The sequence below is a fragment of the Caloenas nicobarica genome, chromosome 16 (genome assembly GCF_036013445.1).
Source record: "Caloenas nicobarica isolate bCalNic1 chromosome 16, bCalNic1.hap1, whole genome shotgun sequence".
NCBI lineage: Eukaryota > Metazoa > Chordata > Aves > Columbiformes > Columbidae > Caloenas > Caloenas nicobarica.
In genome coordinates this window covers 5,110,746-5,136,118 of record NC_088260.1, presented here as the reverse complement: position 1 = coordinate 5,136,118, position 25,373 = coordinate 5,110,746, and the positions used below count along the sequence as shown (strand labels likewise).

At 42.4% G+C, this 25,373-nt stretch overlaps 1 protein-coding gene across 1 annotated transcript; it reads left to right on the top strand.

The window, feature by feature from the left end:
* Window positions 1–3,229: 3,229 nt before the first annotated feature.
* Window positions 3,230–25,324, top strand: PPTC7 (protein phosphatase targeting COQ7). Its single transcript, XM_065646323.1, has 6 exons — window positions 3,230–3,953; window positions 13,204–13,383; window positions 16,172–16,370; window positions 18,505–18,628; window positions 20,383–20,512; window positions 21,775–25,324. The coding sequence occupies exons 1-6, from the start codon at window positions 3,752–3,754 to the stop codon at window positions 21,831–21,833; spliced, it is 894 nt and encodes a 297-aa protein (XP_065502395.1). The 5' UTR covers window positions 3,230–3,751; the 3' UTR covers window positions 21,834–25,324.
* The last annotated feature ends 49 nt before the right edge of the window (window positions 25,325–25,373 follow it).

Here is a 25,373-nt window from a genome sequence, read left to right as displayed (position 1 = left end):
TCAGAGCATGGTTGTTCCGAACACACCGTATACAAGGCTTTTAACTGTCTCAGGTTTTGGTGTTAGAAGTTTTTAGTAATAAAAAATGCTCAAAAGAACTACTATACTGAATTAGGTTATCTAGGAAGTCATATAATTCCTTTAAACTTTTAAAGAAAATCCTAAGAGGAAGCAGTTTTGTATGTGTATTACTTGATCTAAATACATTTTTTCAGTTTGACGCCATTCAAAACAATTTTACCACCAACCAAAAGTCACAGTCACCATTAAACTACAGTAGTTTGTGTTTTATAGAGAAACTGGATGACTTGGGTGAGGTTCTAAAGGAACTGAGGGAGAAACTGATAAACAAGATAAATCAGCTCTCCAGGATTTCAGACAGCCAGGATTTGGGACGTCCCAGTTCCCCATCCTGAGGTGCTGATCATCTGACTCTGCATCTTCTCTTGACTCTTCCAGATGGAGAAGTTTGGTATTGTCTTTTTCACATTAGTTTTCTGTTTGATGCTGACTCTGCTGTCTGAACTTCTTCGTCTTTTCAAGGCAAGCATTGCTTTTGCTCTATGCCAGATCACTTTAAAAATTCAAGTGGACAGGCATTTTTAATCAGAGTCAAAACAAAGTCAAATCAGGCTGAAATAAACTCTATTCTGCTCTAGCACATTACCACTTAAATAAATAGTGAGAAGCCTGAGCTGTTTCCATACAGCAGATGGCATTACAGGTAGTATTTATCATACTCCAGTCCCCAGGCTGAGATACTACGGGGGGGATTGACGTCAGCGACAAGTGAATCAGTCTTAATACAAGCTGAAAAACTGCTTGTGCCTTCAACAGTTGACTCCATTGTACAACATTTCTGCTTACTGCTACCTGCTGCATTTATTAGTCTGTCGGAGCGAGCCAAGCAGGAAGAGTTCACTTTGTTCTGCAGCTTAAATGAACGGCTGCGTGTGGATCTTGGACTTTGAAGTGGGAAGATTCCTCCCAGCTGCAGTAACCAGGGGGATGCCCTTTGCTCCAGTTTTTGTGCCAAATTTGTGCGTTCGAGAATTTCAAACAAATATCACTTGGCGGGATATCAACTCACAGGGTGCAAGAATAACACTGAGTAAGAGAGCAGGGCATGTCCTGGGAGGGATTTACAAGGAGAGCAATCAGTGAGGATACTGAGCAGTGCGGAAAACCAATTCTGTCCTGTTTCATTAAAAATAGTTGTTGTTTGTCTCACAGGAGCTGAGTGAGTGTCTGAATGAAAACCAATAGCAATTTTTTTCATCTGGGTACAGCGTCATCATGCAGGAGTGAAGGAGTTCAGCAAAGGTTACTAATTATTTCGTAAATTATGTCGTCTTCCTTGGCTGGCTGGGCAAACCTGGGTGGGTGGCCAGGGCTGGAGGGAGGATGAACTGCTCCTGGTACACCTTGGTGTGGGAGCTCTTACCAAAACACGGAGTCACACTCTGCCAAGCGTGTTTGCGCTCATACTGACTTTCTCAATCTGCGATTTGCAAAGCGGTACGGAGACCGTCCCGGCCAGCTCTGGGCAACGTGTTGCGATGAGGCGTGGAGAACTCGGGTTTGCTTGGAAGTGTGGGGAGGTTGAGAAGCAACGCACACCCAGCCGCGGTGGGACAGGTCACCTGGCACTAACCAGAGCTGCTGCGGGGCACCTGGCACTGCAGGCAGGATGGAAATCTGCGGTGTTAAAGGGTTTAGGCCAGGCTGGACTTACTCTAGAAGGGAGCTGGACAAGGAGGAGGAAGAATGAGAAAGAAGGGAGGGAAAAAATGACTCTGTGGGGGAAAATCTGCAAACATGCGCTTCCCTTTCCTGTTGGAGATTCGGGAGGGGCTGAGGCAGCAACGTTTGCCGCGGAGGGGAGCTACCTTGTTTGTCATCTCACACACCCCAACAGGCCTTGGCAGCAGCACAGCCTTATCTCCAGCTTGTTGGCAAATTCGGCTCTGCGGCAGCTTCCTAATTCACCAGGGCTGGGCTTTGTGTTCCCTGCACTTTCCTTCTCCACATTCTAACGGGCAGATTCATTTTTTAATAAGTTTGGGTACAATTTCCGCTTTAGGCAGAAAATTTTCATGCATTGCTAAGCCTTTAGCAGCCTAAAGGGGAGGAATATTGTCTCTGTTGAGACACACAGCAAGTGAAATTCCTGCCATCTCTTAATGCCATTATAGTGACGTGTTCGATAATGTTCCCCGTGGGTTGGGTCCGCAGAGTATGTCGCACAGCTCTTCCTTTCACTGGAGTCAGCGTGGGGTTTAGGTTTCACACCCACCTCTGCTTTATTTACACCCATCTATTTTGTTATTTACGTCTCTCGGGTTATCTAACGCAGCAGCAGCCTCTTTATGCGTCTGTACATGGAGCATTAAATGAATTTGCGCGCGTTGTGCAGAGCCACCTGCTAGGAACTTCCAAAGGGACAACCTGTTTTGTACACCTACGGGCAGCACAGAAAACCGAGCTGCAGAAAAGAGAAGGAATTGGGTCTTCTTGAACACGGTGGGTCTTCAAACTTTTGATGCCTCGAAGTTGTTGATGTTTTCAAGTTGTCCAGGGGCACACCTGAAACCTGGCTTGCTGCCTTTGTATCACACGCTCAGCTGCAATTATGATTATTTTGGTGGGGGTTTTGTGTGGTGACTGCATGCTATGGCCTTCTCGTGAGGGTTTTGTTTGACATCTCATGTCCCTTACCCAAAATGGATTCACGGTTTGCACTTTCATAGATTTCCACAGAAACCACATCAAAATCATGCACTGCAGCAAGCTGGCTCTATCCCCAACTGCACCCTGCTGGGGAAAAACAGGACGAGCCGTACTTTAAATATAATTTTTTGTGCGGTATGACTCACATAACCGTCCTTAATAGCCAGAAAGCATAAACGGCCACCAAGTCCCTTCAAGTTATTCGGAGCACGCGAGACACGCGGCCCGATATGGGCGTGGAGGGCAAGTATCTGGGTTAGGTGCAGCCTCGCTCGCCCCGGTGTTGTAATTGGGATAATTACAGGTGAAAACCCAGCAAGGCAGGGAACCACCTCCCCGCCCCCGCCGACCCCCCGCTTGCGTACCGGGGGCTCCAGCGGGGACGCCCCGTTGAGCCCCTCCGTGCCGCCGCCGCGGGGGCTGCCGGGAGGCGCCCGGTGTTATTGTCCCGCAACATGCAAATGAGGCGTGGCGGGGAGCCAATGAGGGGCGGCCGCTGGCTGGTGCGCAGGCGCGCTGGCCGGGGGCGGGGCTGACCTCCCCGCCCGTCCGCCCGCCCGCTTCACCGAGCGCCGGGGCCTCAGCACGCGCGGCGGAAGATGGCGGCTGCGGCCGGCGGGGCGCGGGGGCGGCACAGCGGGCAGCGCCGGCTCTGACCGGGCCACCCCGCGGCGCGGCGGGAGGGCTCCCGGAGGCCTTCGCGGGGCAGCGCCGGCCGGCCGGGGAGGAGGCAGAGCCCCCCCCCCCCCAGCTCGGGGCGGGGTGGCGCGGAAGGCGGGGGCGCTACCGGCGAGCCCGGCTGTGAGGGGCCGGCGCGCGAGGAGCAGCGAGGGCGGGAGCCGGCCCTGAGGAGAGAGGCGGCCCGCGGCGGGGGGGTGAGGGGCCGGCCGACGAGCGGCAGCGGGGCCGGCCGGCGGGCAGGGGAACGCTGGCTCCCTGCGGCGGGCGCTCGCAGCTCCGGAGGCGGCTGCGCCGGTGGCTCCCCGCGTTCCTGGCCCTGGGCTGCTGGGCGCCCCACGCCATGTTCTCGGTGCTCTCGTATGGCAGGCTGGTGGCCCGGGCAGTCCTGGGCGGCCTCTCGCAGACGGACTCCCGTGACTACAGCTTGGTGACAGCTAGCTGTGGCTTTGGCAAAGATTTCCGCAAGGGCATCCTCAAGAAAGGCATGTGCTACGGGGATGACGCCTGCTTCGTGGCCCGGCACCGGACGGCAGATGTGCTGGGTAAGTGCTGGCGGGGCCCTGCCCGGCCTGCCCAGGTGGCTTTGGCGTCGGTGTCACGACCTGACCTCCCCTCCTTGAGCCGCGCAGGGCGAAGTGGCTCAGTCTTTGGTCGCAGACAAAGGAGCCGGTTGCGCCTGTAAGCGTCAGCACGAGTTCTCATTTTTTTAGTTTGGAAAGAAAGCGCTCGCGCTCTCCGCTGCAGCGCCTTGCTCAGCCGGCCTTTGGCATGGGGTGGTCAGGGCCCGGCCTTGACGTTTCACATGTAGGTGCCTGTAAGGCCAAGTGGCCGCGAAAGCCAGAGAAACAGCTTGTAGTGCATTTCACTTTGCCTTTAAAACCAAGCCCCATATGTACATATGGCGTTTCTACATAAAGGATTGTTGGAACCAGACACTTCCTCATTTTAGCGCGTGCTGTGTCCTTGTCAAGTGAAAGGCAAAGTGACATTGAGACTGGTTTCAAATGTCAAACTTCAGTTGCAGTGTTTGCTCTATCCTGATTACACTCTCTGGTTTGGAGTCGTGCAAAATGAAGCTTAAGGGCTCAAATTTTAGAAGTAGTGAATAATTATAGGTAATCAATGGAATCTGCAGTTTGCGAGCAGCAGTGTTTTTGACAGTGCTTGGCCTTTGTCCTGGGTAGTCAAGGTTGAATTTGGCTAACAGACACTCTGCAGAAGTTAGTTTTTGGCCAACTGACAGAACTAAATTTCCACCAAAACTTTGACATTAAAAAGCTGCTTCCACCTTGCCCCCCTCCCTTTTTTTTTAATTTAAAACTGGTGGGTTTGCACTGCAGTGTCTCATGATGTGACCGTGCTTGGTGATTCTTCACAATTTGGTGCTGTCATTGTAACTTGGTTGCCGTTTAATATAGCTGAGGCATTTTTTCAGGAAGCTGGAACTTGGTGCTAGGTAACAGGATTGCTGCGAAGTCTCACGGGAGCTGTTACTCTGAGGGCGACGCTACAGCCTACAAGGAGATGTGGAAAACTGCTCACTGCATTTGAGATACTTTGCACCTTTTCTGTTGCGCCTGTTCCAGAGGAACTTTTTTTCTAGTAGAATGAGCTGTTGGACAACGTTACATTAACATGTGACTAAGGCTGCCTGCCTTGAAAGTTCATACTGGGCCAGCACTGATAAATAACTGAGCAATCGGTATTTGCCCGTAAGAAACGCAGAATCTCTCTTACTTAGAGGTGGACTCTTTGCATGGGGAAGCGGGTAGATTTAGACACATTTGCTGATGTTTAGGGGTTTTGGCCATATTTGGTAATTACCATATGTGGACCTACAGCTTATCTTGTCTTCCTGCTGGAATCAGCAGAGAATTGCATTTCTAAGTTGGTCTTTGCATTAATTTTCATGGCAACTTGAAAACAAACTGAATTGTAACTCTACTTAAGGATCAAATAGCGAAGGCGGCTTCAGACCAGGATGTCTTATGTACCAAGAAGAAAATAACTTAAATAGAAAAGCCGTTATGTGGGGTTTTTGTTTCCCCTGTAAAACTGTTTTCATGTAGTTCTTTGTTGCTTTTCTAATATACATACTAAAAACCCAAGATCACTGTACACTCTCCAAATGGTAACACTCAGGATGAATTTTGATGCAATCTAAGTTGATGCTTTTTCTTCATCTGGAGTTCTTCAGCTTGCAGACATAGTAGTTTTCTCCTTGTTTCGGCTACTGTGATCATCTCTCTGCTCTCCCTTTCTCAGTCAGCTTTTCTACGCTGCTGCAAAAAGAGTTTCAGCACCAGTGCTTTCCTGCTCTCAGTTGCTCTTACTCTCATCACAAATCTGGGGTTCTATACCTGATTTTTAAAGACCCTCATAAATTTTGTATGGACTCAATACCTGCCTTACTCTACACCTCAATAAAACTCGCTGAGCTGACCTGCTGCTTTTCAAGCTTCGTTTTTCAGTATTAGTTTAATGAAGAGGCTCACGTGGTTTTAGCCCCAGTAAGAGTGGTTTTAGAGAATAGTAAATTTCAAGTGCATCCCTTAGAGTTAGTCTGCCCTAGTAGTCATCAGTGACAAAGCCATGCCAGGTAATTAATTTGAAAATTCTTCTGCGCCAGTCTTTTCTAGAGCCAGTATACGGGAAGCGTGCCTGTGTGGGATGGATACGGGTGTGGTGTAACAGTGAAAGAGCAACTCCCAGCCGCTTGGCAGGAGTGCTTGGGGATTCATTTTCTTAGGTCAAACAAAAGTTGACTGGGCAGTGTGTTTATAGCAAACAGAAGAATGTTAAACACTTCTTTTGTTATATGTATGCTGTATAGTCTTAAGGCTGAAAATTAACCGTGTCTTCTAGTCTGTGCTTTATCTTTTCATAGTAAGATAACATGAATCTTCATGAGCTTTCTGTTATTTCCAACCCATAGTTAAAGGCTTGAAAAGGCCTGTTATTGGTGTACTTGAATCCTTGGAGTTTTTGTCTCTTATTTTTACTTCTGTCTGGTATGTACCTGTTAAATTTGCATGTTTTCTTCCCATCCTGAGCACAGGGAGAAACTAGAAACTCAAAACCAGAGTGTTTCCTTTGGGATCACTGAGAAAAGGAAACGGCTTTACTGCTAACGTTAATCTCTTGAGCTTTATGATTCAGGCCCGTATTTCCTTTTTGCTGCTGCTTTTACCATATTGTACCTTTCTGCATGCTCACTGCCAACGTTGGTTGTCCAGAGCCTCAGAATATTCAGATATCTTTTTGAGACTTGGTAGATGTTATGTTCTTGTTCACATCTGAATGCATGCCTTTGCAACTTTTGAGGACAGGAATACTGTTTTTCAAAGTTGAAAAGCAAAACCCTTCAGAAACTGACAGCTCTGGCTTTTTTCATAATCAGCACAAGTGCATAGGGAGCAAACCACAATTTTTTAAAATTAATGTAAACATTTTATATAAAGATTTCACTTAACAAAAGTAAACATTGAAGCTTGTTTATAAATTTTGAGATGTCTCGTATTGGTGATCGTTTTTTCTCTGGTTGAGGTCTGCCTCTTTTTTTTTAATTTTTTTTTCCTTATTCCTGCCTTATTGGGCTCCTTGTGTCTTTGCTATTTTTTTTAATGGATTTTCCAAGCTGTTATGTGACTCATTATTGAAACATTGCAGCAACCAATGCGCATCCCGTGACAGCATCACTTGTACAATATCTGTGCTGGGTAGAAGTTTGGGTGTAGCTGGTGTGACTTGACTAGTCTTCCAAACTATTTCTGTCCCCCAGCAGTAGTAGGAAAAAATTATCGGGCAGCAGGGGACTGTTTGTCCACTGCAAAGTTAAAATTTGGCTGCTGTTCTATCTGCAAATCTTTTTCTTTTTCTTTTTTTTTTTTTTTTTTTTGGTGGAGGGAGAGGGTTGGATATTGTAGGGCAGCTACTCTACACAGAAAGGAGTTGCACTTTATTTTAAAATAAAGTTTGTCAGCAGCCTGCGTAGGAGGTATGGAAACCTCCAGAGTGGCAAAGCCCCCGGAGTATTGTTAGTCTCACTGTTATCAACAAAAGTAAACTACACACAGCGTAAAAGGATTTGTAGGTGAAACATCAAGGTTGTTCTGGCATTTCTAGAGGAGGAAGGGATTCTTGCTTTGCCTGAAGGTCATATAAGACTACGTTAAGTGGTTTATTTCGTATCATACCTATTAAAGAGATTGCTGCCTTATCACAACTTACCACACTGAAGGAGGTAAGTCATCTGCTTACTTCGGAGTAGCCTTTCACCTACTCCGTTGAGAGAACTAAGGACATCTTAGAGGGAGTAACAGTGATTTGAAAAATGTTGTATCATGTATCATCTTAGTTTGTAATAGACCAAATGAAATTTTCTTTTTAATGTGATAACATAAATACCATCATTTGTAGAGAAACTACATATAACTGAGAAACGTCCCCATTAAGAATCATATTCACTGACATTCTTGTCGGTGCAGCTAATGCAAATGTCAGCAGAGCTGTTCTGAAGTAGCATTGAATGTAACCACTTAGAAATGTGGTGGCTCTCTTTCTGAGAATGAAACTGAAATCTGGTTATTCATCTTTACCACAGTTTCTGGAAGGGCATTGCCTGCAATGTATTCTGATCAGAATTTGCAATTGAGCACCAATTTTAATTTTAAGCGCTATTGATACTTGTGGATGGCAAACAATTTTCCATTTATATGCAGATCTTGGTGGGAATGAAAAACAGGTTCTGTCAGAAATCACAGAAGGAAATAAGCAAAGCTGAACACAATACAGTAGGTGAGGTGTTAATCATACCTATGTCGCAGGAAATGTTGCAAAAATCTCCAGCTGTTTACTTTGGTTCATCCGCGCCATTAACATTGTGAGCCTGAGACTGTTGAGGCTGTAAGTAATTCCGTGCAGCTTGACTGATGTCTGTCTGCAGTACCTCTCCCTTTTCATCATTTACGTGCCAAACGCCACTACTAGTTCAGCTGCAAAAATAAGTTCCAGGGTTGCTCAACACCTTGAGAGAATAAGTAGTTACAACCACATAAGGAAGTTTTTACAAGACTCTCAGAGATAAATAACAGTTCATTGTTCTCCTGTAGCTCCCAAAATCTGCCGAGCGATTTCTCAGGCTTGAATAAAACAGGTAAGAGATGTACCTGGTAAAAACCCGTTTCAAGAACCATGTACTATAGCAGTTAAAAATGATACAAGGAACTACTGTTTTTTCCTGGAAGTAGATGCACAATTTAATGTTTTCAGTTCCTTGTTTCTCCTTCATCTGTTCTTCAACATCATCTCTCACTTTGCCTCTTGTATTTTATTCCTCTAATGAGGAAAAAAAACATAGCCAGTTATTCTTCCAGCACATTTCTATTTAATGCAAAGATAGTTTAAGGTCTGCTGTAACTTTTAAAATGCATATTGTGAAGAAGTAACCTTTTGTTTTGTAATGAGTTATCAGTCACACACAATCTGCCTTCAGGGATTTGTATTTAACCAGGTTATTTCTTTGTCAAAACCTGGAGGAGGGGAAGTAGCCCTGTTTTGGCTGTAACATTGTGATCCTGTAGTCGCTGCCAGTGAAGCTGCTGGGAGAGTTAGTGCTGACTTTGAGCACGGGACTTGCTTTGGATGAGGAACCCGTCCAGGTGTGTGATTAATCTCATCGCATATGAAACAAGAAATCTTATCAGTTTACCTCAATTTGATGTGTTGACAAACAGTAGGTACTGCATTTCAAACTCGTGTAGTGCAACAGATTGCACTGCGTTACCACTTTAGCCTTTCCTCTGTGTTTGATGCAAAATAAATTCAGTCACAAATATATCCTTTTGGTGATCTTTTGTCAGTGATTCATTGCCAGATCAGGTAAGTATGTCAAGAAATTTGAAGTTCAGTAGGATTTATGCAGTGTCTTACAAAGTTAATTGTGGTTGCATGCAGAAGCAATTCCTGCTGGCACACGTGTGCCTGCCTGGTGCTTCTGGGCACGATGATTATTCTTAGCTGATGCAACGTGTCAGCAGTATCCATCTTTCAAGAGATTTTTGGGACAGGGTGATACTTTTGGGCTCTCACCAGGGGCAGGTTAGTTTGCCAGGTAGCCAGAACTTCCACTCATAATTCATTTATATTCAACAGGGTTTTATTAGTTTCGTGTTCTCTTTTTTTTTTTTTTTTTTCTTTTTATCTTCTCTACACTTTAAGCCTGTTTAGTTTGTATTTGCTCTGAGCTAGATAGAACATCTGGATCTAACTTCAAAAAGTGTGCGCTGAAAAGCACATATTACAAGTCTTGGCACTGGCTGTTCCCTGGGCTTCTGCAGTTAACCTTACGTGCTGGCAGTCAAAACAACTTCGCGTTTGCATTTCAAGTGGTATTTTATCCCAGGCGCTTGTAGCATTTTGAAATAAATTTTAACAAGTTTCGGTGCCAGTGTCTTCGCTCGCTCAGTGTCAGCGCTGCAGCATCACTCGCTTGTGCTTTGTCTTGAAACTTCATTACAACTGTCTCTCTCTCAGAGATCTTGATACGCTGAATCTTTGAGAAGTTAGAGCCAGTTTTTGGGCTGACACATGCAGCGAGTATTTAATCTGGCAGTAGTATTTGTATATTTTCCAGCAGAAGGCGATGGAGTGGAGTGTTAACTCTCAAAGATTCTGAAAGGTCTCCATAATATAGTTAAATACTTGAGAAGCGTTTAGTCTTTTGAAGTAATTTGTTGTGAAATTTTCAATTGCTTTATTTATAGCGATTGTTCATCTGGCCACAGGCGTTTCACTGTGTCACATGGACATTTGTGTAATTTCTGCATAGTCTTGAACAGGGAATATCCAAAGAAATATTCTTCCTATAAAATGTTCTGATTTACTGTATAGCTTAGAAAAAAATAAAGGCTCGTGTACAGTTTAATTTTGGCAATTCTTCTCAGCCATGCAGTTTATCTTAAATGTCCTGTGATTCCTATTCTGTAAGATGGTTGTTTTAAGTTAAATGGTGGATGCTGGAAGACAATATTGAATGTTTTATGGTGAAATCTAAGAAAATGAAAACCTGAGTAATCTTTTTCACTTGTTAAAACAGTAGTTATTTTGAATATTTATAGGGGTTTTTTTTTGGTCTCAGATGAAATTATAGTATAAATGAATAGAGCTTGGCATTATTCTTTGGTGGTGATACTGCCAATAGCAGTACCTTTGAATTTTCTTTTGGTGAAGAGGGAAAATGTGCTATTACATAAAAACTAGTCCATTTTTATGAGTTGAATTTTCAGTTCTTGCTACTTCTGGAGTTTGAGATACCTCACAAATAGTTTTGTTCCTCATTTGCTATATCAAATATCACAAAGTTTTCTTAAACTTTATTCTCGTTTACTTCGCACCTATTTCAGTAGTAGTTCATTCAATCTGTTTTAAAATCACAGGTTCCTTTACCATAAGACTGCAAAGATACAGTTTTTATTTTAGAACTATTCTGAAGGTGGGACAGGGTGGCTGAAGATCTTAGGGAATGTAAGAATCTTTTCCTGCTCATGAGTGGGACGGTCTTGTTTGCCTCTGTGCCAGCAAAGGAGAAGGAACGCATGACCGTCTTGTTCTCGTAAGGAGGGTACAAAGCAAATCAGATCACCTGCTTGGGAGCTAGAGGGTGATTGTTTTGGAAGGCACTGGCAGAATGCACTTAGAGCCATTCTGCAAAAAGTGGACAGGAAGGCAGACAGACAAAGCCATTCGATGGCTCAAGATGGAGCGTGAAGTGAGCTGCCATAATTACGGATTCCCTGCCTGGAGTAAGAAGTGAGTAAAGAAAATCAGGTGCCATACTCCTATTTTTGCTTTAAGAATTGAACTAGCTTTTGATAATTAACCTTATTAGGTGCTTGCTACGACGGCTTTCTTGTAATGTATACTAATGCTGTAGTGTTTCTGTTTAAATATTTCCCTAGAAGACTAATGAAAAAAATGGCTTTACTGATGGCTTGAGGGAACTCTGTAACTTCTGATGGGCTTGTTTTGTAACCACCTTCAGAGCCAAAAGCTTCGGACAGTACTTGTCAAACATCATCTTTTCCTTGCATTAACCCTGTTGTTGGTGAAGCGGTGCTGTATTCAGCTTGCAAAAGCACATCTGGATTGTTCATCTTAAAGGGAAAAAAAGCCACTTATCTGGCAACTTCATGTACAGCAAGTATCATCATCCCAACTGAAGTTTAGTTTCAAGTTCTAGATCTAGAACTTTTTGGTAATAATCTCTTAGTCTAGACTTGTCTGCATGGCAGCAGAAAGCAAAGGGTTAATGCAGCATTAACCCGGAGTTGTGAGACCTGTAGCACCAGAAGATCAGTTTGTTTTTGAGAAAACTAGAAAAGGCATTTCTGAGAATGCCGGAGTGGCTTTTGCATGGGCTGCTTCCCAGGGTCTGCTCTGAAGAGACAAATACAGGGATCCACCTTCCTTTAGCATTCTTCTAAGAAAGCAAACGGACAAAGCAGGTGTCTAAAAGGTTGTGCACTATTTTTGGGAGAAATCTGATTAATGTTGATAGGCTGTTCAGAATCTGGCTATAACCTCCTGTCAGATTATAGTTCCTGCCAAGGTCGGCTCTAAACCTTCCGTCTCAGTTTCAGATGATGTCCCGTGTGAAGGGCATTTGTACATGAGGCAAACTTGGGTTTACCTTCTTGGTCAAATTTTCATGCCTTTGCTAATAGTGACATCCTTTCCTGAGGAGGCTGCTGTTCTTCAGCACAATCTGAGCTCTGAAATCGCCTCTTTGTGCTTTTATCACGAATATAGTATTTTAGCTTTATCATGTTACAGAAACCTGTGCTTGGAGTGCTTACTCCCTTACATGCTGAGGATCAAAAAGATTTTTGGAAAAATTTCCAAGTAGAAATAGTTTTATCTCATAAATAATACCTTCATTCAGTATCTTACTTTTATCATTAAAGCCAATTGAGGAAGTTCAATATACTTCAGCCAAATGGGCAGCAGAATATCACATCTGTTGCTTGTCTTCTCTGACCACTCCCGTTTTCTATGTGTGCCTTCGCTGTTTGGCTCCGTAGTTGCGCAGAAGCTTCCTAAGCCCTGGCAGAATGGGTCTAATTTTCTGCTGTCGAGGTTGTTTTGAATAACCAAATGAAAATTGACTGTATCATAGTCAGTTTTCATTCTCCTGCTTGGGCGAAGCTGTAAGCGACAAACTATCCTTGCAGGGATAGGTCCCGGCATTGTGTTGGTTACGTAGGTTTTTGAACACACTTTAAAATGGGAGTTTGTTTTCTACAGGAATTGATATTACCGGATAGAAAACATTATCCTTCATATGAGCAGGTAGCTTGAGAAAAAACTCATAGTGGGGAAGAGTTTTTGTCTTTTCTCTCCTATTTAAAGTCTTAACCTTCATATTTAAAACTAATAAAAACTCTTCTTCCTTTTTAATGGGCTAATCAAAGGTTAATGTGATTGAATCCTCCTCCTTCCCTCCCAAATTCCTCATTAGCTGTTCCCAAATGAAATCAGCCTCTTTAGAGTTCTCAGCATTAGACTTTTACCTTTTCTTCAGCAATCCAGATTCTATTTAGAGATTTATCTAGGAGCTGATGTCAGAAATCTTATAAATGCTCAGAATTTTTTTTCTTAATCAAAAATGTTTTTCACGCAGGGGCTGTGTCCTACTTTTTAGTTACTGAGTATCATAAGTGATGTAAAAAATTAAAAACATTGTTTTGAAAACTATTTCTGTTCATATAAATCTTGTTTTCTGTTTTCTTCTAGGAGTAGCAGATGGTGTAGGTGGCTGGAGAGACTATGGGGTTGACCCTTCGCAGTTCTCAGGGACTCTAATGCGAACATGTGAACGTTTAGTAAAAGAAGGACGGTTTGTACCAAGTAATCCTGTTGGGATTCTCACTGCAGGTTATTGTGAGCTGCTGCAGAACAAAGTACCTTTGCTTGGTAAGAGAGCAAAAATCTATAAGTTGGATCCGTATTTTATGTTATCTAGGACATATACTCAGTCAAGGTTGCTTAAATCTGTCGTCAGCTTCTACATCAAATTTACAGGCAGTTATCTTCTCTTAATTAACCAAAAAAATGTAGAAATGTAGTTGTCTTGATAGCATACTTATTTTCTTTTGTATGTTTAAAAACTGTCTTGATTCATTCAGTAATGCAGGGAATGTTTGTGTGTGTGTATTTGTATCTTAAAAAAAGGCAAACAGCCTTACCGTGTGAAGGTTGGTAATTCACCAGCGCGCTCAGAGAGTTTGCAAAATGAGTTCAGCAGTAGAACACGCTATGGCGTGCGCGCTCGTTCTCTCTGTTATGTATGTGTAAATAACTGTTCTCCGTTGAAAACTCTTAATGGTTGGTTGTGGCTCTTTGCTTAAGCTATGCAGGCAGAAATATTTTCTGACGATAATTGGATGCAGTTCTGCTCATTGCTTGCCTTACTGCTCCCGTTGCCTTTTATGTCCAGTGAACTTTAAACCTAAGTGGTTGACTTAAGTAGTTTATATCATACAATCGCTGGTGCCATATTATTTTTATGGTTCTTTGTGGGGGCTTCATTACAGATTTTTTTTTTTTGAGAGCAAACTCAAGTAGATGCTTAGTGTATTCTGTGTCAAAGTCGATTTCAGACGGGGCATCCAGCTGCCTTGGGAATGGCGAGCAGATAGAGAGGCAACATTTGCCCTCTGCTGACAACCTTGAGACCAGAATGCTTTTCTAAAGGGCGTGTGACCTCTTTTGCACCAAGAAAGTGTTACCCTGCGTCATACGCATGCTTCTCACCTGACCTTAAACTTGGGTGCCAGTGGAGCGCTGTGTAAGCTATATTTAACTTGCCTGCTGAGCTTCGGAACAGATGTTCTCACATTATACGCCTAAAGAATAGGTTCAAACCTCAGAAGTGACCTGAAGTATCACTAAAATAGCAGTGGTTGGTGATTACATTAGGATTTTGTGTGTTTAATAGTGCTTATTTGTGCGAAGCAGATGTAGCCGTAAGTGATCTACAAAGTGGGCCACTGGTGAGAGCTCTGGCCATGGCTTTGTAGACGGAGGCAGCTCTGCTCGGCTTGACCTTTCGAATTCTGAAAAGCGGCATATGCTGAGTCACAAGATCTGCATTCCACACGTGGCCTCCTAGTTACACTCTGCTAATAGAGTTAGAATTTGAAACTAATGATCCTTAGTGTTTCTCCTTTAACCGAGAACAGTATTTTTAGAAGGAGAAATAAAACCCTGGAATTATCACAGCAATGAGCATTTAGAGTTTATTTAAAATAGGGTGAGAGAACTTCATTAAGGAGGATTCATTAGGCAATAACTTTTCCTTGCCGTTGTGCATTAATTCTTGACACTTAGTTCATCAGAATTAGATGTAGCAAATATTTCAAAATAAAACTGAAGTGGGAGGAAACTGTGTGGTTTATTTAAATGCTGTTCTTGTATTGTAGAACAATATTGGGTGCCATCACATATAAAATCTGAGTTTTTCATAAGATACTGCTTTGACTTTCCATTGACTAAGAGTGTAGAAGGTTCTATATATTCACTAGAGAACAAATGAAGTGCAAGTGTATTGCAGGGAACTCCCAGTATTAGAAAGGGAAACATCTGGAATAGGTGATGCCTAGAGCCAGCTGGATTTCTGCACTACAAGCCTGATTGTAAGTTCAGCTCATTACGAGCTTGTGGCCTGTCCAACGTGTAGCTGTGCTTGGAAACTCCTGCTGGAAGAGCGTTAGGATGGAATATGAAGACTGTTCACCAGCTGGTGACATGGGGAATTATGTTAGAGGCAGAAGAAATGCTTTAGCTGTATTTCACCCTCTTCAGAAGTGAAAGTTCTCATGGTGGATGTGCTGCCCTATTTGCAGAAATTAAGTGATTGCTGCTTGCTGGGAAGGACTTAATCTGTGGATGGGTATCTTCTCAATACAGTTATTTCTGTGGCTTGCAACCAGGAACAGTTGGTGGCTGCTTCCCAGTGAATGAATCAAGAATTCCTCAGTGCCCTCAAGCATGGCTGGGATAGTTCTGAGCATGGTTGACAAGTTGATACATTTCCATTCTGTCTGACTTTCATCTGGAATAGTATTTGCTCTGAAACATGTTTTCTTTAAACTTGTGAAGTTAGTATCCTGAAGATGCGACAGGATTATTATTTTTTTACATGTGAAGATAGCTCCACAGAGCCATACTATGAAGAAAAACATGTTAATCTTCTGACAAGAGAAATGCAATAATACCTAAACCTTAATTGCAAGCAGTTCTTTACTGGATGTGGTTTATTTACAGTCAATAAGTGAAACTGTGTGGAGAGCACCTAGCATTGTATGGATGCTACTAGAATTCTATTATCTCAATGATTTTGGAATTTCAGTATTTTATAGGACTTCTGTAAATCCAGTCCTATAGCAGAATGTGCTGACATATGTTGGGGTGGAAAACTGTAAATAAAGTGGAACAAAACAGGTATTTGTCAGCATAGTGTGTTTGCCAAAATCAAAGCGGGAAAAGTAAGTTCTATGAAAAATCATAGTTTGTCTTGCAAAGATTTCTAGCATTTTGCTGGTTTTAGTGTATGTTAATTTTGGTGTTATTGAGTATTTCCATTTCTCCTGATTTGTAAGCTTTGATAAATATTTGAAGAATTGGACTATGAATGAAATTGGTGAAAGAATAAAGAGTTTTTGTACGGCTGACTCCATTTCCCCGTTCTGTTTGCTCGCAGGAAGCAGTACAGCTTGTATAGTCGTTCTGGACAGAACAAGTCACCGTTTACATACAGCCAACTTGGGAGATTCTGGATTTTTGGTAGTCAGAGGAGGAGAAGTAGTACATCGATCTGATGAGCAACAGCATTACTTCAACACTCCGTTCCAACTGTCGATAGCTCCACCAGAAGCAGAAGGAGTTGTCTTAAGTGACAGGTAAGATGGGAGAGGATCTTAAATTTTTAATCTGCCTGTGTGATCAGCTCCCAGAAGGCTGCGGTTTTGCTGCTGCAGTGCTCTCTGTATAGTGCGGTGTATTTAACCTTGTGCCCAATCAAAGGGTCTTATACCTGCCTCCCATCTTTAGGTAATGCAAATGTTTCTCACTTTGTATGTAACAAATTTTGTACGTTGTTGCACAGTTCGGATTTATCGGGCTAATGATTATTCATTTGTGATGGCGTATTCCCGTAGTCTGTGGTGTGTACAAGGCGTGTTCTGACCCGTGGAAAGACGTTACGCCATAAAGCTGCTGTAGCAATGCTGTGGCTCGTCTGCGCGCTGGTCATCCTGCTTGAGCAGCTTCTTTTATCAGCGGCTTCCATCCCCAGTCCCTGTCTGTGCTCTCCTGGGGCTGTTTGGAGTACGCTAATTTAGATGTTTTGGCAGTGAAGTAGCAAGTACTTGAAGAATAAAGCAGAGGGACATGTGACTGTAACTTGTGTTTCCAAATAGCTGTGTTTCCCGCAGCATATTGTATTTGAGCAAAACGAGCGAAAAAAACCTGTTTGGCGGAACATCAAGCTGGGAAATGAGAGTATTAGGAAAGGACAATCTGTTCACAGAAATGAGTCGATTCAAAGGCAGACTTGTACTTGTGTTTTCCCCGAAGAATGTCAGGCTGATCCATCCTCTGACTTCATGAAGTCTTGTCAGTAAAATAAAATATTGGAAAAAAAGAAAAAATCAGGTTTTAAATATGTATTAAAACACAGCTGTCAAATCAATGATTATAGACTCATTAAAGCGATATGCCTGTTCTGAATACAGGTGGATGATAAAGGGATCTTCAAAGTGACCAGAGTATCCAGGGAGTGCAATAAGCATCTGAAGTTTTTGGTACTGCGTCAGCCTTGAATGTTGGTGAAGTTGTTGGAACTCCTGACCATTCTCACATGTGGTTTTATTTCTTCATCATAAGTCTGCAGAGAGGAAGCCAGGGTGGAACTCTGAAATTAGAGCCTTAAATAATCTCACCTCTTTATTAGACTAAAATTAAATGATTGTTTGAAATGGCAGAACTGTAAAAAACTTAATTGTTCTGAGATTCCCTGTCATCCATGAGAAGACAAAACCCCAAAAAGCACAAGGATAATTGATAATGTCCAGTGGAAGTCAAGAAAGCAAAGTAACCTGAGTCATCGCATAATAAGGAAAGCACAAGATAAATGAACTCCCACACTTCAGTTCTGAATCATGATTATAGCTTTCTGGCTAGTTTCTGCACCGTTCTTGACGTTAATTAGTACTCGTGTGTTGTCTAAATGCTTCTCCAGTACTTTTTTTTTTTGGTTTGTTGTCTGAGTTAAATGTTAAATTTGGCTACATATGGGAATAGGCGAGCACTCTTGACTCTATTAACCTTTCCGAAGTTACAAATCAGTTGAACAAAGCAGCTTTCTGCTGTTTGACACAGCCAAATGGCATGGGATGCAGAACTTTTGAAGACCCCTGAAGAATCTTAGAAAAGGAAGGATTCGACATTATTCTGCTTCTGAGAATCGGATTTTGCAGTAATATTCATGACCAAAATGGATATTTTTCTCCTCGTGATATTGTGTAATGTATTAGACATAAGTAGACCAACCAGCTGTGGTCTCCTGATAGTGATTTCCAGACATGTTTCATATTCCATTGCATTAGAAAGTCATTCGGAATCCCTGAGTGTTTTGGCCATTCCTGTTATGAATTGTCCTTTCAAGTATTGCTCTCTCACATATTGAAGCTGAGAAGGATGCTCTGAGCTGCCATTCTGCTTAATAGTTTCCATGGCGATACACTTGTGAAGCAGATTAGATGGCAGGATTGTTCATCTGGGAATTTTAAATGCAAATCCTTTGTGTAACAGCTGGAGTACTTACCTGTTTGCAATCACAGCTCTTCTGTTGTAGCTTCCCTGACAAGCTGTCCTGGTGCAAAAGCTCCACAGTTGGTGATTATTTCTTTCTTTTGCAGAAAAACATGGAACAGTAGTGAATTTTAAAAAGCTGTTGATGTGCTAGTTTGACATTTCTTGGTGTTTTAGTGAAAGCTGGAGTCCTTGTTGTTAACAAATCTGTCATGTCCACAGCCCTGATGCTGCTGATAGCACTTCTTTTGACGTCCAACTCGGAGACATCATTTTGACTGCAACAGACGGACTGTTTGACAACATGCCTGACTACATGATCCTGCAGGAGTTAAAAAAGCTCAAGGTTGGTGTGTGTATCCTGAATCTCTCACATCTTTTGCGCTGGTTATCCCTCGTAGTTGCTACCATTACTTTTTATGCACATAACTTTGGTATTTTATATAAAAAGACCCACCACAAAGTGCTGTCATTTAGAGACTTGTCACCTAATTCCACATGTCAGCAATAGAAGGGGACAGTGACCCCCAAGCACCGGCTCTTGCATCTGCACCCAGGCTGCTCACACCTTGGATTTTATCTGTACTTGCAGTTTCTAGATGATATATATGAAAATACAGCATTCTACAGGTTATTTGAGGGGGCAAGCTGTATACTTAAAAACCATTTGAAGTTTCTCTCAAGGCTTAGAAAACAGTAATTCTAAAGAAGTATGGGCTCTCTGAATTGTAGGTTGTGTGTGCTTGAAAGTCTTCAATGTTCTGAAAAAAAAATTTCCTGGCAATTTTTCCAGGTTAGCAAACACAGATGTTCTCTTTAAATAGTAAAAATCCATTAATATATTTTAATTTGGATGAGAGCATTTAGCTTGAGGCTATTTACTTGCAGAAAGGAAAGTATACTTAGGAGGTATCAATATGCATAACCTCCCTGAGGAAACTATTTTGATGTTACCAAATGCAAATAAGATTAACGTGTAGAATTATAATGCGCTTTTAAAAAATTTTGCCTGCTCTTATCCTGCAGCTACGTAACTGAAAGGAGGTGTCAGAGAATGGCTCCTCGCAGAAAATATGTCCCTCGGGCAGGCGCTTGGTTTCCTTCCCTGCGGTCCCCACTGTCACCCTCCCCTCAGGGCAACATTCAGGTGTGAAATTGAGGAGCGTAGAAAACGAGGATGGGGAAAATGTGATGATACCGCGGCACAAGCTGTCGCAGAGGCTTTAGTCTGGTCAGCAAAGGCAGTGATGGCACCGAGGATGTATCTGTGTGGAAGGGCCTGGTCACCAACCTGCGGGGCTGTGGCTCCTGCCCCGTCTGAACTTCCCCTGGGCGGACACTGGAGATGGAATTCCCAGTGGAAAAAAGTTGAGCTCCACCTTTTGGCATGTTTGGGAGAGGCACTAAAGTTCCCTGCGAGGTTGAACCAAAAGTTAATCATGTAAATGCCTGTTAATTCCCCAAAGTGCAGGGAAGACTCTTGAAACGATGAGGCATTTCAAAATAATTACAAACAAAAAGAGTGGTGGTGGTTGTGTCATGTTGGCTTGAGTAAGAAGTCTTGGAGTAAAGCAGCAGAGTTACTGAAACAGGAGAAAAAAAAAAACGGCACTTAATGTAGTTTATACAAAGTTTTTGTGCTTGATAATTTTCTTTTTTTTCTCATCTAACTTTTGGAGTGCCCATTTTCCCCAGCTGTGTGTTTGATTTGGGTAAGAGGGTCAGAGAAAAGAAACTTCCCATTCAAGGTAAAATGTAATTACCTCAACAGATCCTACTTGTGAGGGAAGGCTGGTTCTGTCAGCGTGAGCTGCCAGTGCCACTGTCAAATATCCCGTTTCCTTCAGGTTGAGTCTATTTGGGGTATTAGTTGTCTAAGCTTCTAAATTCTAGAAATCCTCCAAACCCAAGTCTCATAGCTGCTGGTAGGGAGTACAGGTCTGGACTCCGGTTGTGAAGCTGTGCAGTTCTAACGCAAATTTACAAAACCTAAAAGATCGTGAGTGTTCTATTTGGAAGAGAAGGTGCTGACACACATCAGCAAAACAGCTACCGGTAGACTTCCTGGTAAGAATAACCTTTTTTTCCTCATTAATTTAGAACTCCAACTATGAGAGCATACAGCAGACTGCGAGAAGCATCGCTGAGCAAGCTCATGAGCTGGCATATGATCCCACTTACATGTCGCCGTTTGCACAGTTTGCGTGTGACAATGGATTGAATGTGAGAGGTAAGAATTTTTTTTTTCCCCTCCCACTCCTGCTATCTCTGAGAAATCTTCAGCAAAGCGAAGTTCTGTCATTCCAAATTCTGATAGGAGAACAGGGCGGTAAGAAATGCGGTTGGCAGTGGAGCGTCGATCTCACGCGCTGGGTTTGGCAAGGACCCCAGCTCCTGATGTGGGTCATTCCTGGCCTCGGCCGATCAGCAGCCTCCTGTGGGGAAGCAGCTGGAACGCAGAGAACACAGCACATTGATTTTCTTTCTTTCTTTTTTGTTTTTTAAATCCTAATACGTCCACTCCTGCTCCAGGAGTCCTGCCTGACACAAGTTTTCCAGGCTCTTAGGGAAACTGTACTTGACTTGTTCCTTGGATTTGGGTGGTGGGGTGTGTGTGGTGTGGTGTGGGGTTTTTTTATTATTATTATTTTTTTATTTTTAGGTCTTCTGTTATTGATGCTTTTTAGTTGAGCTGCTGCCCACTCTTTGGTGTTTTGATGTCGGTTTGGTTTGGTTTATTTTTTTTGTTCAAATTTCTGACCCTTGTACCTTTCACATCCCTGCCCTGATCTCTGGTTCTATTTGCTATGCTCTAGAAAGATACTGACACCTGGTAGAGTTCAGAGTCCTATCAAACTCCTTTCTCTCTTTTTTTCCTTTTTTTTTTTTTTTTAAATAAATACAATTTTGCTGGTAAATATGTTATCTCTGTATCAGGAGATACAGAGTCTGACGGGCTGGTGTGGCTCCTGCGTAACAAAATGTCTGTTTCTCTGGGATTTGAGTGTATTGCTCTTACTGAGGTTTGAGAAGTGACTACAAAAAATGTTAAGTAGCTTTTAGAAAGATCCGTGGTCATACAGTCCTGGAGCAGGTGCTGAAGAGGTGTTTGATTTGCAGTAGAAATTCCTGAGCAGATACTGTTTAACAAAGCAATGTCAGGGTGTTTTGTATGTGTATTAAATAAATACAGTCTGCTAGAAATCAGGCTTTGCTCTACCAGCTAACGACAGTGTTCAAGGTTCTTACTCCTTCTAGTAGTTTGTGCTCTTGCTACAGGTTAAAAGGAGAGCGCTTTTTGTTGTGTTAAATTTCACTGTTACCCTCAGTTGCATTTTGGAAAGGAGGTGGAGGAAGTAGAGTTCTACACAAACCACTTTTTGGTATTTGAACTATTTTTTTTAAGGGCTTTCCATGGGAGGCTTGTCATGGACTATAAGATGATGACCCACTGTGGTTTGATGAAATAATTTTGTTTTTCTTGTATTGCAGGGGGAAAACCAGATGACATCACCGTCCTTCTTTCGATTGTAGCCGAGTACACAGACTGATCTGCCCGGAGCGTCAGGTTCTGACGTTTTTGTTGTCCCCGAGCTCCCAGCTTCACTCGTACGGTTTCCTGCTGGCAGGATTTGCTTTCGTTCTTTGCAGCCGATCTCGGCAGCCAGTTCTCCAGCTTGTTGCCTGTCTTGAGACACAACTGACGTCCTTGTTGAGAACCACTCTAGTACGCTGGGCTTTGCCAGCCAGAAATAAAGAAGCTCGAGGCTCGAAGCATGTCTTTCAGAGCTTAAAAGGGGGAGGATCAATCCCACATTGTTACTGCGTTTGAAATGTGACTTTCCAAGGAGTAGAATTGGTTTAGCGTCTTTCAAACTAGATTCAATAGGTAAAACCTCTGCAAAGGGGCAGATTACTCTATTTACTAGAAACGTTCACTCTTCATTAAAGGGTATGTTACAGAACACAGTTTCATAAGCATAGTCTTGTTACAGTGGTAGCTGAGGTTTCGTGTTTCTAAGCTCCAGTTTTCAGGAGGCTTATAACTGCTGTAAACATTCTGCTTTTGCCATACATGGTGTCAGTCTAGGAGCCTTTTCTAGTACGAAATTTCAAAAAACATACTTAATTCAAGTTATATGGATGCAAATGTGTTTTGTGATTTCAGGTGCTTAACTGTGATCTTAAAAGTTCTGCAGATCATTCGTCCATAATGGGCCTGGTCTCTGGATGTTTTGGCTGTGGATAATAATTATTATTATTTTTTTTAAAACAAAAATTGTAACTCAGTCTCAAAAAGCCAAGCTGGCCAAAATTGAGGTCCTTTCAGCATTTTAACCCATTTCACCAGCGCGGATGATGCGGCATAAATGCAACAGTGGGAGGTTGCACAAAAACCAGATCATCCTCAGCTCTGAACGTCTTCACTTTTGGTAGCAAATTCTGTTGTTAATGAAACATAATTTGTGTTAATAATTGTCATTCTCGCTTATGTAGAACAGAATATGCTGCACCAGTTTAAGTCCAGTCGATCCTTATCTTTCTGACTCAACCAAACACCTCTGCTTATGCTGTGGCAGCAGCAGTAAGTACGGAAATGAAACTATTAATGAATAATCAGCAAAATTTACATTTCAGTAACTAAAGTGTAGGGTTTTTGGAATGAACCTTAATGATGTTTACAGTTACCTAACAGCCACTTTGCAATATTACATTTCCTTTTGGATTACAGTAGCTCGCATTTGTTCCCCCTCTTCCAGCAAGCTTTCCTTTTTCTTTCCCGAGGTTCATACAAAAAGCTGATAGCTGTAAAGATATATATATTTTTGGTCAGTTTTTCATTAACTTTTTTGCTGGTAGAAAAGTATGTAGAAATAAATTAAAGCCATGTTTTTATATATAAAAAGTCGGGTAATGTTGCTGTTTAGGTGAGTGCAGTTAAACTTGGTCAGTAAGTAATCTTACCTGCTCTCAAAAGGAGATTTTTACTACCTGGTTTATTGTATTAAAACTGTTTAAGTTTGAGGTTACCTCAACTTGTTTAAAGAATTTTTGTGGACTTGTACTGTATATTTGCGTAACTATGTCAAGCTTTTATTTAAGATCATTTAACATGTACCATGTACATGTCATTTTACTATATTTCAATGCATCATGCTTGTAACAGGCATTTCATTTATAATAAGTGATTAATTTGGAAGCTCTTTGGTAATTTATCTGCTATTCCTAAATTGGCATAATGTTAGCTATCTATTTTAAATCACCTTGTAATTACTCGTCAAAATGCCTTAACTACCCTAACTTGACCAAAATACTATTTTGGTGAGGGTACGGGGAGGATTATATTAATGAAGAAAAATTAATTAGTTTTGCCATCCATGGAACAGTGAGTGGTGGAATAACTTTGCACAAATTGTCAGTCCTCGTTGTATTTTAAAATTGAACAAGCTGTTTGTAGCTGTCTCGTTGGGAGGAATGTATTCACGCTGCAGTACAGGGCTTTGTTTCTAGCATTTGGGAGGGGGGTTCCCCTCTTAAATCTGGGTGTCTTTACACTTTATTCTTCAGTATTTACTCTCACGCTTCTCGATTAGAGCAGATTTGATCAATTATTCTTTCCCTCGAACTTCCCTTACGCCGATTCCCCGCAGACTGGGGCTGTGCTGCACTCTGACCCCTCGCCCTCTGCACGCTCGTCCCCAACCCTCAGTATTTTCCCCCCCACTTTCTAGATCTATACGTTGAGATGTATATGGGGTGAGTACAGAGGATGGCGAAGGCGCTTACCCCCGTGTGAGGTGTCACCTGCGCCGAACGCGGCTCGGCCGGGGTCTGGCATCCCCGAGCAGAGGGACTCGGCCGCCTGCCTGGTGCTGAGCCGCGCGCTCTTTGAGCCCCTTTGAGCCATTTGCCTCATATCGCATCGGGATTTTTTTTTGTTTTGTTTTTAACAAAGAACAAATTTGGATTTTGATTTACAAATCATGAGTTTATCCCTCACTGGACACACCAAAGACCAGTAAAGCTTATAGCTTTTCCATCTGTTTATAAAGCAATACTGTATTATAAAGAATTGATATTTTTATCACATGCTTGATTGGTTTTGGTTTTGTTTTGTTGTTGTGGTTTCTTTTTTTTCTTTTTAAGATGTGCACCCTGAACATATCAAACCTAATTTCTTCCTATGAACTTAAGCTGTCTGCGCACAATGAATTTTTGGAAAAGGAAATGACAGGGCCCATACTATCAAAATAATGTTAAACGATGCATGAAGCAGTAACACTTCCTAGGAATTTTAGATTATTGTGACTATTCATGAGAGGAAGGTTCAAGGAAGGTGTTCTGTGACACGGGGTGGGGAGCGGAGCGCAGGCTGGTGTTCAGCCTGTTATCGGGAGCGGGTTTGGGATCTGAAGGAAAAGGAAGAGTTTTCTACACCAGTAACCACGTAACGTCCCGGCACTGGCAGGGGTTGGGATTCCAGCAGCAGCGTTACTGGTATTTGGGTAAAACAGGGCTAAAATGTGGTGAATTGAAAAAACTCTGTGGTTTCTTGCTACTTTGGCTATCTTTGGGAGACCTGCAACATACAGTTGCCCTCTAAATATACTTTTTTGGGGTTATGAAGAAGGTGTGGCTGGAAAACAAAACCAAACCCAGATTTTGGGACCAGACAGTTAGGACTGAGTCAAGGAGAAGGGAGAGGGGAAGGTCTGGCAAAGATGGGAAGGATTTGGTGATGGAATCTCCATCTCTCGGTGATGGACATCCTTTCCCCAGGAAAAAAAAGAGATTGTGTGTGTAGAAAGTGGCTGTATGAAGTGGTGTCTTACAAAGATAGCTGAAATAATGAAGCAAATTTGAGTCTGTATCTAATGAGGATGCTTTTTTGTTGTTGTTAAAATGAGACTATCATCTATGCTTACCTAAGAGGCAATTATGTGAATTTCATGTCTGAGGTATAACTTATGCAGGAATAGTTCTGTAAATACATTTAAATGAATTGTAAAGATATTTAATAAATATAGTATTTATACTAAAATGTGGTTTTTAAAGTAGACTGCAAAAGCTCTGTTTGTTAGCGGTGTCAC

Bases quoted from the DNA above. Each gene is read 5' to 3' on its own strand.
- PPTC7 (XM_065646323.1), top strand. From the start codon at position 3,752: ATGTTCTCGGTGCTCTCGTATGGCAGGCTGGTGGCCCGGGCAGTCCTG. The intron at 3,954-13,203 runs GTAAGTGCTGGC...GTTTTCTTCTAG, and splicing joins CCGGACGGCAGATGTGCTGG to GAGTAGCAGATGGTGTAGGT. The intron at 16,371-18,504 runs GTAAGATGGGAG...TCATGTCCACAG, and splicing joins GGAGTTGTCTTAAGTGACAG to CCCTGATGCTGCTGATAGCA.